Source organism: Cricetulus griseus, chromosome 4, assembly GCF_003668045.3.
Source record: "Cricetulus griseus strain 17A/GY chromosome 4, alternate assembly CriGri-PICRH-1.0, whole genome shotgun sequence".
Lineage (NCBI taxonomy): Eukaryota > Metazoa > Chordata > Mammalia > Rodentia > Cricetidae > Cricetulus > Cricetulus griseus.
The window spans coordinates 204691287-204705791 of NC_048597.1; the positions used below are offsets into that span (position 1 = coordinate 204691287).

The 14505-nt window shown below is 41.4% G+C and overlaps 1 protein-coding gene across 2 annotated transcripts in view; it reads left to right on the plus strand.

The window, feature by feature from the left end:
• Nucleotides 1–14215, plus strand: part of Xrn1 (5'-3' exoribonuclease 1) — a 110703-nt gene extending 96488 nt beyond the window's left edge. The window contains exons 37-42 of one of the 2 annotated variants that reach the window (XM_027410923.2): nt 88–247; nt 1358–1533; nt 3108–3221; nt 4450–4552; nt 8096–8256; nt 9047–14215. In XM_027410923.2, coding sequence (XP_027266724.1) covers nt 88–247; nt 1358–1533; nt 3108–3221; nt 4450–4552; nt 8096–8256; nt 9047–9340 — 1008 coding nt within the window. In that variant the 3' untranslated portion in view covers nt 9341–14215. The remainder of the gene's footprint in view (nt 1–87; nt 248–1357; nt 1534–3107; nt 3222–4449; nt 4553–8095; nt 8257–9046) is intronic. The other variant, XM_027410924.2, reaches the window with a different exon arrangement.
• The last annotated feature ends 290 nt before the right edge of the window (nt 14216–14505 follow it).

Sequence of the window (14505 nt, forward strand, 5' to 3'; positions counted from 1 at the left end):
CCAAGAAGAGGCAGAAATGACCTACGTGAGCCTAACATTTACTTTCTTCTCACCCCCACATCTACCTATGAATCATTTTCTAAAAAGAAAGGAACACGGATGCTTAAAGAAATTCTAAAAATCGATAGCCCTGACACAACCGACAGTAAGAATGATGGGAAACAATTTGATAGCGAAGTCACTGCTTCTCCCAATAGAAGAGATGAGCATGGACCATTCTCACAACCCGAGCAAAGTAAGAAGCTGGGTGAGTTAACTGAGCGCAGTTGCTAATAGCGAATATTATTTCCAAAAGTTTGCTTCATTTGGTTTCTTCCAAAACAGTTGATATGTTTGTCTGCCTGTCTGTCTGTCTGGTATGTTTACATGGAGAGCACATGTGTGCAGATCAGAAGACAACTTGGAGGAGTCAGTTCTTTCCTTCCATTGTGTATATCCCAGAGATTGACTCAGGTCATCAGGCTTGACAGCGAGCACGTCTCCCAATTAAGCCATCTCACCAACCCCATTTGTTCTTTTTAAAAGTATGGGGCTGGGGCTGGAGAGATGGCTCAGAGGTTAAGAGCACTAACTGCTCTTCCAGAGGTCCTTTTCCAGAGTTCAATTCCCAGCAACCACATGGTGGCTCACAACCATCCACTATGAGATCTGGTGCCGTCTTCTGGTGTGCAGATATTCATGGAAGCAGAATGTTGTATACATAATAAATAAAATCTTTAAAAAAAAAAAGTAGGGGGCTGGAGAAGTGGCTCAGGAGTTAAAAATACTTGCCACAAATTTATAAAGACCAGAGTTCACCTATATAGCACACAAATAACAAGCCAGGTAGCCCATAAACACCTATTATTCCAGCTACTAGGAAAATAAGAAGATTGCTGGGTCTTGCTTGCTTTCAGCCTATCCAAGAAATCCAAGCCCCCAGGTTCAGAGAGCCCCTGCTGCCATTGTTTTTGGAGACAGAATCTTTTTGTATCCCAGACTGGATTCAAACTGTGGCAATCCATCTGCCTCAAGATCACAGATGCAAGCCGCCATGCCAGCCTATCATTTTTTAACCATTTAGCAGTTTTCTGTTTGATTTACTATAAACTTGCAATAACTGGTGTCTTGGTCACACTTTACTATTGCTGTGAAGATACCCCATGACCAAGGCAACTCCTATAAAAGAATTTAATTGTGGGCTTGCTTAACAGTTTGAGAAGTTTAGTACATTATCATCATGGTCACATGCATGGCTCTAAAGCAGTGGCTGACAGAGAGGAACTGAGCCCGTTTCAAAGCTCGGGCTTTGAAATGTCAGAGCCCACCCCCAAAACCATTTTAATTAACATGGCTATTCCCTTTTCTCTCCTGACAGCATGCTTTATGAACAAGCCCCGTGGTACCAATGAATACCAAAATGCTCCATCTGTGGAGGGTGTGTGTTGGCCTGGCCATATCCCTCCTGTATCCACACCAGTAACTGAACTTGCTCGAATTTGTTCCCTTGTTGGAATGCCACAACCAGATTTTTCTTTTCTGAGAACAACACAGGTATAGTATGCTGCTATTTGATGGCTACACGGTTCTAAATCTTTGAGCGAAGTGGCTGAAAAAATCTTTAGCTAGAAAAAGAAAACAATAGTGTGGAGGTTGTTTGTTTTATTTGTGTGAGTGTAAGGTTTTTGTTTGTTTGTAGTTTGAGGAGTTGTTTTTCAACAGCACTAGAAATTGAACTCAAGGCCTCACATACACATACTGTGCCAAGAGAATATATAAGATCACTACTAAAGCTCAAAGACAGTAATGGGGTTTTCTGTGCACCCCCCTCCCACCCATAATCTTTCTCTGCTGAAGCTGTAAACAGGATCATGCCTAGTTGAAAAATAAAACAATGGGTATATTGAGCAAAGCAACTTCCAGGCAAGTTCTCCAGGCCCAGAGACCAAGGCCAGAGAATTTGAATGCCTGAACTAAAGCAGGGAGATTGTTGTAGACAAGGGCTGATGATGTATTCTACACTAGCTGGGTTTGTGCCCACGTGTGGTCAAAAGCTGAGTGCTTAGGCAGGAACTTGAGCCACTGGCAACTTTGGCAAAGAAGCTGCAAGACCCACCAGGAATACAGAACTGGGATTTTTGGTGCCTTTCCTTAGGAATGAGTAAGGGTTTGGAGCGGGAGGGGGGGGGCTTTCCAGACCATGCAGGTGTTAGAGCTGGAGGCTCTAACCAAACCAGAACCTCTGAGTTTCTCACACTTGAGCAGTTATATTTTCAGTGCTGCTTGAGGTGGTAGTAAACGTAAGTGTGCAAGCTAATTCTGTCAATGGCCCGTGTTTCATGCTGTGGAACATACAGTCTTTGTCACCATTTCTCATCTCTATAATAGTGGCAAGGGTTTCATAAGCAATTCTGGGTTTTGGTTTGGTTTGGGTTTGTTTTGGTTTTTTTGTTTTGTTTTTTCCATTTTTCAAAACAGGGTTTCTCTGTGTAACAACCCTCACTATCCTGGAACTCACTCTGTAGACCAGGCTGGCCTCTTTACCACAGCCTGGTTGTTGTTGTTTTTAATGTAAAACTTTGTTAGCAAAAGGCTTAGTTTGCCAATTCTTAGAATAGAGAAAAAAGCTTTTCCAGCCCTCATTTTCATTGAAATACTTGATGCTCAGTCTTGTTTTGACAGCTTATTCTTTTATTCTGTCTTAAACTTGTTTCCCATAGTCAGATTGGTCTCTAACTCCTAAGTTCAAACAATCCCATCTTCCCCTTCAGCCTTCCAAAGAGCTAAGACTTCAGTGCCTGCTCAAGAGAGTATTCTATCTTGTAAATGTTAAAGGGTAAGGCTGTGAGCTGAGCAGCACTCAGGAGGCAGAGGCAAACATATCTCTGAGTTCAAGGCCAGCCTAGTCTACATAGGGAGTTCCAGGACAGCCAGGACTACATAGACCCTGAGTTTTTATTTTTATTTTATATTTTTTAAGGAAAGAAAGATGAGGCACAATTCTAAAAAGTTTTCCTGAAAACCTAAAATGAAATGAAACTAATCTTCTTTGACTAGACAAAGCTTTAGGAGAACAAGTTGGTTCCTAGACAGATAATCTTATGGACATCTATATTCTCTTGTTTTAGACAATGACAGTTTGTCAGGTAAAATTGTCTAATGGTTTACTGGTCCATGGGCCACAGTGCCACTCTGAAAGTGAAGCCAAGGAGAGAGCTGCACTTTTTGCTTTACAACAACTGGTAAGAATCATTCTTGGGTTTCCTACTAAGTCTTTAAGATTAATTTATTTGTGTGCATGTGTGTGTCTCCATGTGTGTGGGAGAGCACTCGGGGAGACCAGAAGGGTGAGGTGAGTCAGATCCCTTGCATCTGGAGTTACAGTGCTTGTAAACTACATGAATGCTGGGAATCAAACTTCTATCCTCAGGGAGAGCAGCAAGTGTTCTTAACCACTAAGCTATCTCTCCAGCCTGTTAGTTTTTGTATTTTCCTTTTTAAAAATTGATTGTTTGTGGGTTTCATATCATGCATCCTGATCGCATTCATCTCTCCATCCTTTCATATCCACCCTCTGCTCTTGCCACCTCCCCCCCTCAAAATAAAATAAAATTTAAAAAAAAAAATTACCCTAACATAAGAAGTAATTTTTTAAACAGTCTCAGCATGAAAGCTGTAGTGTGACATAGTAAGTCACACGATATACCCTTTAGTCCATACATCTTTACTTGTAAGCATTCATTGCAATGAGTCATTGGTGTGGTTTGAGGCCTCTGGTTTCTGCTACAACCTTGATATGGGGCCGTCACTGGGACTCCTCTTGAATATCCTGTTGCTACCTTGTGTCATGGAGATCCTGCAGCTTTGGATTTATAGGTCCAGCCCTACACATGCTCCAACAGTTCACAGATGAGTGGATGCTGGGGTGGGCCAACTCATAGCCCTGCATCTGTATGGTGGCAGCTGGGTTGGTCACCTTGCCAACTTTGCCTCATTGACACGACCAGAGTGAGCTCTCCAGCATTGCCCCAGGTAGCTAACTCAGTGCAGCAGGCAGCAAGGAACAGGCCAGTTCTCCTGCTCTCACACCTCCAGGGCCAGCTCTACTGTCTTGTTCAGGGGAGGTGCAGGGCCCGCTCTCCTGCTCTTGTGTTCCCAAGGTCAATTCTCCCACCTGCCAAAGGTGGCAAGGGATGGGGGGGCATCTTTCCCTCACCCGTGCCACCATATGGCAGATAAGCAGGGGCAGGGGCAGTTCTCCTACTCTCATGCCCTCTGGGTGTGCTTACCTGAACTCCTGCTAACACGGTTAGCTCTACTGTGATGCCCAGGTGAGGTACAGGGCCTGTTCTCCCACTCTCTTATGACCCCAGGACCAGCTCTCTCAGCCACCAAAGCCATCTGTTAGGTTTTTAGTCTCTACAGAAATTTTTTTTTGTTTTGTCTTATAATTTTTAAATACTTCCACAGGGCTCCTTTGGTGTGAATTATCCTTTGCCTCCACCAATATTTCCAAATTATCCTCCTTCTGTACCATCCGGAACCATTCCTCCCATTTTTCCTCAACCTACTGGTAAGATATTTTGATTTTCTAAGTATTATTCTTGAGTTATTATTTTCTCTAAATTCTTTAAAGAACCACATTTTTTGTTGGGGTTGGGGGGGTTGTTTTGTTTTTAATTACATTTAGTATGTGTACACATACATCAATGTGTACCGTTTTGGGGGGTGTTGGGGTTTGATTTCTTTTTAAGACAGTGTTTCATATATCCTAGATCAGCTTTGAATTTCTAATTTTCCTCCTTCCTCCTGGGTGGTGGGTACTGGGATTATGGTGTACCCACCACCTGAGTTCAAAACTAGCACTAAAAATCAAAACAACTTATAACTTGTGGTCACCTTTTCTTCCTGCCCAAAGTCTATTAAATTAAATAATAAGGAATTTTGAAAACAAAACCTCTGGGAATAAATTGAAAGAAGAAATATCAGCAGACTAGAAATTTGGGAACAGTTTGCAGTGAGCAAAACATTGAAGTAGTCAGTTTAAAGAGCAGGGTTAAATTGTAAACCACAGTCCCTGCAGTGAAGGTTACAGAGCTCCTCATTCTTCTCACTGACCAAACTTGCCTGGCATATGTGAAGCCCTGTGCTTAATCTCTTAACTCTGCAGAGCTAGCAAAATAAAATCAAGATCGTATGGAAAAAGGATAATTGAAAAAATTATTTGTGGTTGTATGTTACTTCCTGTTGCTGTGATAAAGCATCCTAACCGAAAAGCAGCCTCTAGTAGAAAGGCTTATTTTGGTTTACTGTTCCAGAGGAGAGTCCCCAATGGGAGGGAATGGTGACAAGTGGCTGCAGCCAGAAACTAAAATATCATCTTTTCAACTCCAGGCATGAAATGAAGAAAACAAACTGGGCATGGAGCAAGGCTATATACTCTGAAAGCCTGCCCCCAGTAGCATGCTTTCTCCAGCAAGACAGCACCTCCTAAAGGCTCCATAAGTCCCCAAATAGCACCAGCAACTAGAGAACAGGGGTTCAAGCATCTGAGCCTATGAGACACATTTCTCCTTTTAAACTACCACATTCTGCTCTGGCCTCTGTAGGCTCATGTCCATCTCATAATACAAAATGCATTTAGTCCAACCCTAAAAGGCTCAGTAAGTCTTTATCAGCCCAAGTCTCTTTTGAGACCCAATGCAGTCTCTTAACTGTGACCCCCTTGTAAATTCAAAAGGCAAATTACATACTCCCAACACATAGTGCCAAGGAATATACATCCCTAGTCCAAGAGGGAGAAATGAGGGCATAGTAACAAGTGAACCAGAACAAGGTCTAAGGTCAGCAGGGCAAACATAAAATCCTGTAGCTCTATGTCCAATGTCTGGGACTTTAATTTTATAAGACTTAGATGGCTCCAGGTTTGCTGCCAGCAACATTCATCTTTCCCTCCCTCCCTCCCCCCTTCCTCCCTTTCTCTTCCTCCCTCACCGCCCCCTCTCAGAGTGATTCTACTCCCTATATGCAGCTCTCTTTGGCAGATATCTCATGACTGTGATCTTCAACATCGTGGGGTCTCCACCACAACCCAGACTTCATTTTCATAACTATATATAATGGCCTCTCACAATCTCCTTACAAGGATTCCTCTGTCAAATATTGTCTGGCCTCGGGGGCTCTCTGAAATCATGAAGATAGAATCTATGACCCCCCTTTCTCTCACTCTTACATCTTTCATGCCTCCAAAGATGGTATACTGACAAGTTTGACTGCCATCTAGGATTGGATCCTTCAACCACTTTAGTGGCAGCTTTCCTGGGCTGCAACAGTTGCTTTCTAGAAACAAGCTGCCCTGGAGGCTTAGCTAGTTAGGATCTTCCCTGGTGGCATGTTTCCCATTGTTCCAGTGAAGAACAGGAGGTCTCTCCTTAAGTGGCACTAATCTTAATAATGACAGCCTCTTTTAGCACATGCCTTGACTGTGCAATAATCTTCCTAATGTACCTAAAATACCATAACCAAATGCAACTTATAAAAGGAATAGTTTATTTTAGCAACCCCTGACTCTAAGGGGGAAATCCTCTTTTTGTTACAGACCTGTATATACATAATCAATATGAACCATGCCATAGACTCAGTGTTATGCTGTCTTGAAAGTTCTTCTGCCAAAGAAATTAGCCTTTTTAGTTCAGCCTCATGTAAATTCTCAGGACTTGGGCAGAAAACAGCAAGACTGTTTATAAAAATACCACACTGTCTACTCCAGTAGTTAATACAGCCCTTGTTCCCTTCTGAAACATCATAAGCTAGGCTTCTATCTTCTGCATTACTCTCATCCCTGCTGTCTTCTAGAATGGCCCATGAAGTTCTGGTTACAGCATTCAGCTACTTTTCTAGTCCAAACTTGCAAAGTCTTCCACATTCCTCCAAAGTACAACATGGTCAGGTTCACCACAGCAACAACCGACTCCTGGTACCAACTTCTGTATCAGTTGCTGCGATAAAATACCAGATGGGGAATGGGGAATCCATAATAGAAACAGAGACGTGGTAATGGATGACTGAAGCTGAAAGCTGAGAGATCACATATTCAAACATCAGAGAGAGAGCAGGGGTGAGGCTATAACTCTCAAGGCCAGTTCCCAAGGACTTACTTCCTCATCAAGGCTCTAGAGTATCAATGCACAGATCTGCAACCCATGTTATAGGCACTCCAGAGAAAGAGACAAATAGGAAGGAAGGTAGGTTAAAATTTTCTTAGAACTAAAGGACATGCATCTCTAGATTGAAAGGAACAGCATTGTAATAAAAAGAAACAGGTTGCCTTGAAATTCAAAATACCAGGGCTGGAGAATGGCTCAGTATGTAATTGTGTTGCTGCAAAACCTGAAGATCTGAGTTAAATCCCTGTGTCTCTTATGGTGGAAGGAAAAGACTGATTCCCATGAATTGTCCTCTGATCTGAGCACAAAGATTCCTGAGACATCAAGAATCTGGCTTGCTGGATTTCAGTCACTCTACGTAGGGGTCTGCATTTCACAAGCTCTCCAAGTGGCTCAGAAAGACAAACAGTTTTAGGAATCACCAATTGAGTGTGTTTCCAATAGGCAACAAAAAAGTCCTATACCATGAAAGTGATCATGTTTCAGGACTTGAGCTTCGGGCTTTTAGTATGCTGAGCTCACTGTGGATACAACTTAGCATTTGGGTCAGGTGAGAGCCTTATAGTTTCTGTCTTTGTTCCCAGGCCTTCCTCAAGGAGTAGCTACATGATCATTAAACAGGATTTTGGGAATAAGGAAGGGCCAGAGTTCTTCGCAATCCACACCATTTTATACCAGCAAGCCAGGGTCTTCTGAAGCCACGGGAAAGTCCAGCTTCTTCAAAGTCCCACAATTACAACTGTTCCTAAAGTTCATGTCAGCATTTGGTACTGTTGGCCTCACAATAACTGCATTTCTGTAGATAGTGTTATGACCCTAAGAAAGGTCCCCAGGGGTGAGTGATGTGATAGACAAGAACAGTAACAATTACCAAATGAGGTGGAGGAGCTTAAAAAAAAAAAAAGGCTAGCAGAGAGAAGTCTTAATCTCTGGATCTTGCTTTTTAACAGCTAATATAATACCTTCACCATCTCATATCTATGGCTCAGTGCCATGGAGACCACCAGTGCCAGTTGCTGGGAAGGCCTTCCATCATCCTGCATATCCTGGAACCATGCCCTTGGCTGGAGGAATGCCAAGCGGGGTGCACAATCAGTTCATACCTCTGCAGGTGAGAGCTGGAAAGAAAATTGTAGTTTGGTTTTTCAAGACAGGTTTTCTCTGTGTATCTTTGAAGGTTGTCCTGGAACTCACTCTGTAGACTAGGCTGGCCTCAAACTCACAGAGATCCACCTGCCTCTGCCTCCTAGTGCTGGGATTAAAGGAATGAGCCACCAACGCCCGACAGAAAATTGTAGTTTTTAACAGTTACTTTTTTTTTTAATATTCAGAACAAAATGTGATAAAAATTTATGTAGTAGTACCTCCCAGTACTAACTGGAAATCCTTTGTTTGAACTTAACAGTAGTGATACATTTCAGCTGATCTCTGATCTGAGTTTGTATTCTAATAAGTAATATTAATTGTAGCAAGTAGTATTAATATTTTTAAGGATTTATTCTGTTCAGTTATGTGCATGTTGTACACAGGGCGGTCAGAGGTTTGGATCCCCTGACACAGAGTCACAGGCCAGCAGATATGGACACTGAGAACCAAGCTCATGAGGGAGGGCATGTTGTACACGGGGAGGTCAGAGGTTTGGATACCCTGATACAGAGTCACAGGCCGGCAATATGGACACTGAGAACCAAGCTCAGATCCCTCCCTTGCAAGAGGAGTACATTCATCCACGAGCCATCACTCCAGCCCCTATTATAATTATTTTGCTGCTATTAATAAGTAGAAGTCAAAAATCAGCAGTGACTGGCAAATACTAGCAGCCTGATTTATGGTGTTTTCTGAAACAAGCTTTTTTTTTCTTCTACCTACATTGTTATCAATGATGTTTTTATTCCCTAAAGGTTACGAAAAAAAGGGTTGCAAGCAGAAAGAATTTTGAGACTAAGGAGGCCCAGAGTTCTCAAGCCACACCACTTCAGACTAGCAAGCCAGGGTCTTCTGAAGTCAAAATAATTCCACAAGAAAGCCCATCAGTCTCTTTGAAGTCCTCCCCAGCTGCTCAACCTGTGTCTTCTCAAGTCGACACTGCCTCCCAAGGCCATGGAGTGACCCACCAGAAACCAGCATCGAGCTCCTCGAGAAGGAAATCAAGGAAACTGGCTGTTAATTTTAGCATTCCTAAACCTTCTGAATAAATTTGATACCTGGGAATTAATTTCTTTTATTTCCATCTACCTTTTTTATAAATTGATATCTATGTGTCAGAAATGTACTATTTTAGAATATGTTTAGATTGAATATTTTTTATTTTTAAGTTATCAGGCACTTTTCATGCTATTTAAGACTATATATCAAATTGTGCACTTTAAGTATGTGCAATTTGTTGTACATCAGTGATACCTCAATAAAGCTGTAAAAAAATCAAATTAAATCTTGTATTAAAATAAGTATCATACTGGGCATAGTAGTTCATGCCTATAACCCTCATGCTTGAGAGGCTGAGACAGGAGGATTGCCATATATTCAAGGTTAGCTAGGGCTACATAGTGAGTTCCTGGCCAGCCTGAGACATTGCTTCAAAAACCAAAAAAATAAAGTAAATTATTAGTGGGCTAAATGTTAAAATGTACCACTAACCATTGGCTTCCTCATTAGAAGCATCCTTGAATTATAAATTAGTCATTATGTTATCATAATAATAAGCTTTTTTTACACTATTATTGAGGGATAATTAAATGCAGCATGAATTAGGCCTCATAATTTCCTAAATGTGGGTTTTATTTCTCTTTAATGATGTAGCAACATGGCTTGGAGAGTGGCCCTTACTCTGTCTTCACATCAGTCTGTTGCCAGAGTCAGTCCCAGGATGCTGTGGAGCTAGCGCACTGGCCGTGGCCATGGCGCCAGCGCACTGGCTGGTGCTGCCAGCGTTGCTGTGTTCTGAACCTTGTTCCAAAGCAGTTTTAGAAGACCCTCCAAATCATTTGTCTGACTGCTTTGAACTAGAAATAGCAATCTAGATTTGAGAAATGACGATTTTTTTTCTTTAGATTATTCAAGAGCCAGCATTAAGAATTTCTAATAAAATTAAGTTTCAAAATCTACAGGGTACTGTGATTACAAATCAGTCTTCAAATAGAATTCAGTACAAAATGCTAATCACTTTATTCTTGCTTAGGCTTCTTGGGTTTTGTTTGTTTTGAGACGGGGGTCTTGCTGTGTAGTCCTGGCTGGCCTAGTGCTCATGGCAACCCTCCAGTTCTGGGATCCCCGCCATGCATCACCACACCCGCCTGTGTGACGCCTTCTCTGCTTACTTCACATATGTGTGGAGTCCATGTGTAGCGCTTCCTGGGACTGAGACCATTTTAAACGCTTTTTTAAAACTTTTTTAAAAATTCCAGTATGTTTGTGTGTACATTATTTCCTGCCTGTCCCGTTCTTGTTGTGCATTTTAGCACTCGCTGAACTATTCCGTGATGTACATTTGTCTCTGCATGTCACTCGTGGATGTCTGTGTTCACACTGTTGAAATGATTTGGATTTTACGAAAACTTCTCAATGACATCAGGGCCTGCATTTATATATGAACATATATTTATCTTTTAGTTTTGTGATATGTTTATATTTTTAAGGAGTAAAATGATCATACTTTTTAAAAAGTAAAAACCAGTCTTTATATGGAGCTGCTTACTGTTGTTGTATGTGATTTCCTTAGCTCATTGAAAATGCTGCCATAAGTCTTAAAATCGTTTTACTGTTTTTTTTAAAATGCTTGTATAAAACTCAATTCCTTTCTCTGCTGACTTCAGTGTTTCTCTAAATGATGGCAGGATATATGTATGCTAGTAGTGCCTTTAGTATAAGAGGTATTTGGTCATTGTCTTCATTTTCTATGGTCATGTGACTTCCTAGAACTTTGTTTTCTGTTAATAGAAAGTTCAGCTGTTTGTCAGTGCCCAGCACTTCCTCACATGCAGTGAGGCACAGGGGTAAGGCTCAGGTCATTCTCAGTGTTTGTCCTCAGGGCTTCACAAGTTCCATTTTCAAGGGAAACCTCCATTGGAAACTCAAGGGGATGTCCAGTTATGACACTGTTACAGTTACTCCTTCCCAGAACCTCACCATTCATTTCCTCCTGTGTGGTGATCCCACCATGGTGTATGACCATGTTCCCTGTAGAACACAGAGGAAAGATTCCTTTTGCAAAACCCCCTGAGAGATTTTAGTAAACACAGTGTCATTGAACCTGTGAAGGTATTTCTCTAAAAGTTTGAGTACAAGCTAGTAATTCTATATGGAGAGCCGGTAAGATTATTTGAACTTCCTTTTGAAAAAAAAAGTCTAAGAGTCAAGCTTGTAGAGAAAATAAAATAGGAGAGGACTGGATGTTGGCAGATAGGGAGTGATGAGTCTCCCCCCTTAGCCCTATTCTCAGTGCAGGTCGGATATCTAGGAAACGTGCAACCTCTGGAAGATTTGAGACATGGCTGTCTTAACAGCTAGATAGCTATAAGGACACAGGATCTGTTGGCATGTCTGGAGGGATCTAGCACATCTTTGAAGGAGCCATACAGCTCTCCCCTCTGGGATGGAGCAGTTTGAGACTCTCAAGCTTCTAAAACAAGCTTTGGTGGAAATGGTGAACTTTGGTCACAAAAGGAAAGACTCCCCCAGACTATCTGTGTTTTCATATAACTAGAAAAGTTATTTGATTAAGCCTTCCTCTCCTCACTGGAAACTATTGCAAATGTCCTGGCTCAACAAGCCTTTCCTTTTTACGCAAATGTAGTTAATTTGAAGATGGATCCTTTCCGCCATTGTTTCTCCTCACAATTCTGTGCTTTACCTGGTTACTACCTTCGTTTTCAAATTTGGCAGATAAAATGCATTCATTGACTTAAACACTTTGTAGACTAAACGCGTAAACATCTAAACCTCAGTTGTGTCAAAAAATTATTTCCACTGAATCTCAGTTTCAATTTAAGATTTTCCTCTTCTGGGAATGGTACTGCCCATCTCTAATGCCAGCACTCTGGCAGCTATGGCAGAGGACTGGGAATTCAAGGCAAGCCTAGGCTATGGAAATGCTGCCTAGAAAAAAGATTCGCCTTCATTTTCAAAGCAGTAAGTAAAGGTGACAGGCTATTCCCCTCCTTTCCCTATGAGCACAATGAAGAGTATTGATGTCAATTTTCCTGGTACTATTTCCATGCCTTTGTGTTTGGAAAGTTCTAGAGTCTTGGTTCATGGGAGAGGAGGCAAGAAGAGGGAGCCTGGATAAGATCCAATAGTATTTGTAGACTTCAATGTACTTTTTTATCTTAAGGAAATAAGCTATAGGGTCATTTTATTTGCTCCCCCTTTGTGTGGCTATTCTATTTGTATCAGCAAATATTTTTTTCGTAGTAGTTATTTAGTTTCCACCTTACATGGCATGACTCCTGGCTCTCCACTGAAGGAAGCTCTCACACACTTCTCTGCTATGTTACTTTGTGCCATCTTGCTTCTAGGCTTTTCTTTTACTGTAGAAGAGAATCTGTTGGAAACTACTGTGAGAGGTATTCTGTATCTTAAAAAAAAAAAAAAAAAAAAAAAAAAGACTGTCACCAAAATTATTATTTTTTAAGAGGTAGTGCCAGGAATCAAACTGCAGCTTTCTGTGTGCATTTATGTTTGTTTCTTCAACGAAGTAGTCTCTTTTGCAGGCACTCCCTTTGCTAGCAAAAAATAAAGCTTAAGTTTTGGATGTTTTTTAGACTGAAAATTTGTATTCCCATTAGACATCCTAGTTTTCTGCCAGGTACAGTGAGTCAGCTATGGAGGGATAGCAGCTTTCAGGTAACCGGGAAGAGCAGACAAGCAGGCCTGAGTTTTACATCACATGCTGAGTTAGATGGTACTGGTCCTTCTTCTTGAAAGAGAGGGCAGGAGGAAAAGAGTTCAAGTGTCAAGAATGTTGAGAATCCGTGTGTCCGTGGGCAAAATCTCCCTGCTTTTCAGTGATGGGTCTCAGGTGCAGCTGCTTTCTAATAGACTGCACTCTGACATAGTGAAACCTGTAAAGTTAATTTTTCTGCCATGTGGCCCATTACTGCCGATTTTTGCAGCAGGTGATGCTCCGTGTAGCTGCTTAGGGATTAGAAACCAAGCTCTCTGTTTCAAAATGATAGGAGTGAGAATCTGCTTCATGGCTTGCTTTAAGTGCTCCCTCTGGTTCAGTCGCTCCTCCTCCCTCCACTCCATTCCTGTACCCTCCTCCCTTTTGCTACATAGCTCTTTCAGTCCTCCTCTCTCCACCTCCTAAATTCTGAAGTTACAAAGTATGGCTCCATGACCAGTGTGCTTTACGCTCTATTAATCCTGCCTTTCCTTTACAGTACACACATATATGTGTATTTGTTTTGTGTTTCAACACAGGAATTCTCTGTATAGCCATGGCTATCCTGGAACTCACTCTGTAGATCAGGTTGGCCTCAAACTCAGAGAGATCCTCCTGCCTCTGCCTCCTGAGTGCTGGGATTAAAGGTGTGCACCATCAACACACGGCTGGATTTTATTTTTTAACTTGGGGTTGGGGGGAATTCAAGTATCTTATATTTCTTTTTTTCTAAACAAATTACTTTGACTATTTTCATTTTGCATTTGAGCAATCGGAATGCTGTGTATCAAAGTGTTTCCTCATTTAAACAGTGTGATCTCATACACATCTATCTCCCTTGATTTCTTTCCTTATGTAACTATTTTGTAAGTAACTGGAGTTTTTCATTAGATCTTAGGCAAAGCAGTATTTTATTAAAAATTACAAAGGGAAGACTTCTTTGTGCTCATTTTGTAATTTTTATTTTAACTATCATTACATTGTATGTCAATTATATTTGAAGTATTTTAAGCTTCCATGGAATGGACTCCAAATGTATTTTTATGTTGTACATTTGTAAATTCATAGCACGGAGTTAGCCTCAAAGTGTTGTGCAAAGGGATTTCTACATACAAAAGTCACTGGCGGTCTGAACATGTGTGTGCGCTCAATGCGCTGTGGTTTGGATTAAAGACTGAATGATGGCAAATGTGCTTGTCGTTTACTATTCTGTGCATTCATAAAAGGCTAGCAATGGAGCTTCTATCTCAACCCCGATGTATGTAAAGGGGTTGGAGTATTTCTTGTTTTGAGTTGGTCTCATTTCCCATGCTGTTTTCAAAACATGAGATTCTCCTGTGTGTTAGTGTTGCAGGACAGTGCCACCATGCCCCGCCTGGATGTCCTTTCGTTCTCAATCTAGTGCTCCATTATTGTCAACTGAGTCACTGTGGCTGATGGAGATCTGAATTACAGAATCGGATGGTATGACTCACATGA